The sequence below is a fragment of the Argopecten irradians genome, chromosome 10, assembly GCF_041381155.1.
Source record: "Argopecten irradians isolate NY chromosome 10, Ai_NY, whole genome shotgun sequence".
NCBI classification, from domain to species: domain Eukaryota; kingdom Metazoa; phylum Mollusca; class Bivalvia; order Pectinida; family Pectinidae; genus Argopecten; species Argopecten irradians.
In genome coordinates, this window is record NC_091143.1 from 15,697,222 (window position 1) to 15,703,221 (window position 6,000).

General features: G+C 32.9%; 1 protein-coding gene across 3 annotated transcripts in view; it reads right to left on the reverse strand.

Annotated features, from left to right (window-relative positions):
• LOC138333229 (death-associated protein kinase 1-like) overlaps positions 1-5,793 on the reverse strand; it is a 104,199-nt gene extending 98,406 nt beyond the window's left edge. For all 3 annotated transcript variants that reach the window (XM_069281469.1, XM_069281471.1, XM_069281468.1), the window contains exon 1: positions 5,555-5,793. In XM_069281469.1, the coding sequence (XP_069137570.1) occupies positions 5,555-5,613 (59 nt within the window). In that variant the 5' untranslated portion in view covers positions 5,614-5,793. The remainder of the gene's footprint in view (positions 1-5,554) is intronic.
• Positions 5,794-6,000: the final 207 nt, after the last annotated feature.

Here is a 6,000-nt window from a genome sequence, read left to right on the forward strand (position 1 = left end):
AACTTCAGATGAAATTATGTATTGTTCATAAGCAATCTGTTACCGAGTTTATTGTTATTCTTTAGTCTTTTTTCTTACTTAGATAACCAGCTGAACTTCCTCCTGCCTCTGGTATATACATATTAGATATTCCTACACAGATCTAGGGATCATATGCCACCTCTCTGTCTGTATGGGTCCCAAGGGTCCTATCCAATTATATAAGTAAGTCATCATCCATTATCACATAGGTACCAAGGGAACAATACACGGGTCTATGTGAATATTAGATTAGGGAACAGTGTAATATATAACTAGGTTAGTAATGACTTAAATAGCCTTACCGTATAAAACAAGAAATGGCCCCAATCTGATCCACTGAATATTTTACAGCTTTATCAAATACAATATTGCTTCTTTGAGAATTTATATATTTTAGCCTTGTCACTTCAATTTTGTTTTTTATCATTTAATTCTAGGGTCAAATATAAGCAATGCCTTGTACACATAAACCCTCTTACGTACAATATCAAAATAACTCTTTGTTTCTAGAACAATATAGTCAAACCTGCCTTTAATAACAACCACCCATTTACTAAGAGCACTTTCTCAGGATCCCAAATGGTCAATTTCAACACAATTTAACCTGTGTTCAAAGGCCTTTTTTTCTCCTTTGTCTCTTGGTGATCTTTATAGACAGGTTTGACTGTAAATGATATAGCTTAATAATATGCAAATATTTATCACAGTTTAACTTTAATGATAAACATGTTAGATAGCCTCAATATTAACACACTTCTGATAAAACAACAACTGACCATAGACAGCTGATACCTAGGATTTCTATATATAACACCAGCCACGAAAAATAGACCAAGGAATTCCCGATAAAACTGGCTACAGTTAAAACAGGAGATTTTATTGGCCGATAAACTAGATCTGAAGGTGTCAAAGAAACAAAGGAGAGATTGAGTTGTGTAAAAGTTTAGAGATAAAAACTTCACTGCTCTATTTACCACCGTAATAATGGTCAAGATAGTGAAATACCCCAGTCAGGTGTTGCTTTCTTCATAATACAACCCTGGTGTACAATGTAGGACCTCTCTGAGTCAGATTTTTGATAAAGATTTGCTTTACACTGAGAGAGAATGTTGTTGTTAATTAGGACACGGAGACAGACAGTGTTTAAAGAAGTGTGTTGTCAAAATCCCATAACCATTGTAGCCAATCCTGTGATGCCTTGAGGTGCAAATAGCTATAACTATAGTTAGGCACTTCATGCCCTCATAAAGTTCTTAGCGTTGAACTCTGACTTGAACTGAAACTACATTAGATAAAGATCATACAACTACCAAGTACAAGTGCATGGTTTACCTAGAAAAAGGGGAGATATTTAATGATTCAAATATCTAGCTATAATCCCATGCAATGTTTTTCATTTTCTTGTAGTTTTTGTCTATTTTTAGTATTTTTATTGTTCTATAAGCAACCTGCAGGGCCAATTTTAATCAAGAGTTTATACATGTTTGTACAATGAAGTAGCTTATAAGTTATAACTATCACACTTAATAAAACATATCACTGCCCTACTTCCGTATCAAAGTAGGATGGGACGATCAAATATGATACATCTTCACTTACAACAGGATGGGATAGGATGAGAGGAAGATGTGACATACATATACAACACTTAATGCCCTCTATTCCATGGGAGGGGCATGAACATTTTAGTATATCAGGGACCAGTTGCACATAATGTAATCCATTACAATTGGAGTATCAAACAAATTTCATTGATGACTATAATCAACTGCAGAAATCTACCATAAATACGTCATTTGCATTCAAACATACTATACAGTAATAATGCATTGCACCTCTAGGGCTATCAACAGATCTAGACTGATAATGGCAAAAAGTATCTAGGTGACCAATGGGTTTTTAAGTGGTCTGTTACATACTATTAACTATTAAATATTGAAACTAAATGAAAACTGACAAAATGGATTTCAACATAAAATCAATTTTATGACCAAAAGCTAAGCAACACTGCATGCCACGAAAATATCCTTAGCAAAGTTTTATTTTATATTAAGAGACCATTCTCCACGACCATTTACATTTAGATCAATATAAAGCTGTGGGGCATTATTTGTCGGGTAAATATGTGTGTTCTAGGGACTAGGGGTAGGGGACATAAACTTTTAAAACCTTCAAAAGGTAGATCAGATATGGATTGACAAGTCTATCACTGCTGATACAGATCTGTGCCCACAAAGGCTTGGAGCCACTACCCATACTGTAATAGGCTGGTACAACAACACCATATAACACAGGCCAACACCAGACAGGGCGCTAATTGGAAATCAATATGCTTGAAATTTTGCTGCATGTAATCATTACATAATTATTTGTATTTTCATTTCCTTTTAAGCGTTAATAAAACTTCCAGGTTTACTTCTTTTTTACTGACTTTGATCTAAACAGAAAGGGTTTGGAACATCATTACAACAATGTTACATGTATTGCTCTCAACATAATACAAAAAAATGATAATAAATTTTGCAAGATCAACCTATCAATGATTATAGACTTTGCATTGGCACTATAAATGCAACACATGCATACAAACATTAATTTCTATCCTGTAATTCTGATCACAGTTGAGAAGAAAATGTTGCACCCACTGACTACAAGTTCAAAATCAGACTCTCCTAATTTTAGTTGAATGCATTCCAACAGATCTCCTATAATTATCAAAGACTGACCTAGAAAAAAGTGGTCAGTACCTGGCAACAGCCCCACATAGGGTTCAAACTTGTAATCCAGAGGTGGAGCTTTCTAAGGGCTTGTGGTAATATGTGGAAACACCTTAACCACTAAGCCATCGCTGCCTCTATATATATAGTGATGTGACATAAAGGAATATATGATATTGTAGTGCAATTGAGCGTTATTTCAGATTCCATTGCATCAAAGTTTACACACTGCACAGCAGAAGAATAAGAATGCGGATAATTAATGTATAAATAACTATGCATGCTAATGTTTTATCAATGTAAAACATACACACACATAAATCCTTAGTCATCCAGACTGGATATGTTGTTGATTTGTCTATCAACATGTTTAATACACCTTACATGTCACAGCGTCTTTACATACATACATTACACACCTTTCCTGACATGACGCATGCTCAAGTTACACATTATACTACAGATGTTTGGCAAGCCAGTAATGTGTAAAATAATGCTTGGTCACTTGGAACTTCAATTATACTTAAATAATTGACCTGTCATTTCAAATATGTACAATTGTAACTATTAAACATGTATATAATGTCCAAGGCCTTAAACTGATTGTATCATTAGTGACATAAAAGGGCTAACCCACTTCCCATTGAAAATTGAAAGTGTGATTTTGAGAAAAGCTTAAGACATTTTGACAATTTTTTAAAAATTTACTGTATGTTAAATCATCAAACATGCCTAGGAAATACATCAAGATATACATGCTATGGAGTCTCACAGATTAACGACACCATACCGATTTAGTCCTAGAGTTATACAATCCTTATGTTAATCAGGCCTAGTGTATCTTGTCAGTGTATAGTACTCGCTTGGCTAGAACCATACAATGATTAAATGTCTAGTCTAAGAAGACAAAAAAACAATTTATATCACTTGATTTGATGACCAATAGATGACCTGCACAATAAACAAGCAGGAACAACAATAGACATCATTGCACATGGTAAAACTTAATAAATGGAATACTTGGATAGTATAGTATTGCACAGTATAGGTTTATTGTAAGCAATGCAGTCTACTGGATAGCTAAAGATTGTTACTGTTTGCTTAAATGTTTATTCTACCATCAATTATCATAAATAGTATATAACTTGCAAATTAAGGAACAAAAATATTTTAACTATGATCAGGGATCAATCTAGGTTTTTGGGGAAACTTCCCTTTTTCAAAATAGGGGAAAAGTTTGACGAAATATATAGGAATCTTAATCTTCTTATTTTGGTCCAAAATTTTATTCATTTTGACATAAGAGTACTGTTAAACAACTAGTTTTATTTTTAGATTTAGTAAAGCAAGATGTTAAGCTCAATAATGAAAAATTTGAGTTTATCATAAAATATGCAATAGCTTTATGATAAATATGAAGATATTTGCAAACAAATGTCTAAAAAATTAATGAAAAATAAGTCGCAGGGGAAATTGTGTTACAAGAACGGTCATTTTTTAGCTTCAAATGGGGAATTTTTCAATTTTCAGGGGAATTTTTGGCCTGAAGGGAATTCATTCCTTGAGGGGAAATTTACCCATAAACGGTATTAAATCAGAGCTAGATTGATCCCTGATGATTCAAAATATAATAACATGTTGCTTTGTGTCAATCATACAACTGTTAGCTAATTATAAGAATTAAGAAATGATCAATTAAATAGGTTGATAATTGAATATGCGCAACATTATTGCTGTATAACATACAAATTGTGACACATTTTTGAAATTGGTCTTGGTTCTTAGAGATAACTAGGGTATCTACATAAATCAATGGAGTCGGACTACATTGACAATTATTAGGATGCTGCAATACTGTCAGTGTATGTCAGGAACAAATCGATATACAGCACTGCAGTATTCTACTACTACTGCAAAAGTTTCAGCTCTAAGGCATATAGTCATATCTTACAATATTATAGAGACAGTATGGTCATCATCTGTTGAAAATACTACTCTCACTGATTTTCTCATTGTTTTATATTATAACTTTAATTTGTATGTATCAAATAATATAATTATAATGTAGCTATATATAGCTAGATATGATTGAAATGAAAATAACTGGTAATGGAACATTTTAAATTGAAGCTTAGGTTTTTAATTGCATTTTAAATGGTAAAACATAGTGACACTGATACATGTCTGAGTCTCTAATACTAAACTCAATCAATATATATATTTGTTTTAATAAAAAATTTGATTAAAAATTGTTTGTGTTTCTGACTTTCTGAAGCAATTTTTGAAATGCTGATTATCATTGACCTTACACAGCTGGTTGCACTGTTAAAATCAACTCAGACTGAGAATTTCATCAAGTAGTTTAGTTAATGCAGAAGTAATATGTAATGAAAGCATCCTACATGCATGATTGTGTTTTTTAGGTTTGTAGCTTAAATTTTAAGAATGAAATCATTCACATCAGTAGTGTACCAGTATAATTTCAAAATCTAAATGTTATCTGCTCTGTTTGTTATGGTTAATGTTATTCATTTATTATCCTTGTCAATATGCATATCCTAATGACACATTAACCCATGAAATCAATATAATAATAGCTGATCTTCCGGGACACGATGAATCCGATGATATTGATTTAAATCTCAGACTCAGCTCCGACTTCTATCAACCATGTAAGAATATCACATGTCTTATATTTTATGCTCCATTAATCCATTCTATGCTAAAATGAAAATGACTCGGGGAGTACTTATTTCAGGATGTCATGCCTTGGCGCCTATGACAGTAACCATGCATTGTGTATTCTCTGTTCTTACCTTCCGATATCCTCTCCCACTTCGTAGAAGTTTTCAAATGGTTCCTTTTTAAATTCCATTTCAAGATATTCTTAAAAACACAACTACTTCCGTGGACATGGTCGTAAAAGTCTGTGTTACAACAGATGCAGCACCAACAAATACGTAACACTAGTACTTAGCGTTGCTGCTGAAACCAATCTCACTCACACACAGCGTTGTCAAAATTATCATCTGCTACGAAATACCGGAAGTGAGCTGCGAGCCTGCAAATGGTCGATATTGAACCATTAATAGAATAAGATATAATTAAAGCATTTATATTATTTCCACTAACGATACATGTTTATTTCTATTCATTTTCAACAAGCAGTTACACAATTTATAAATATTTAGTTGTTGTTTTTTTTTTTAGATTTTTTTCGGCCTTGACCTTTCACTCCGTACTTTGATCATGGCCGATGCTC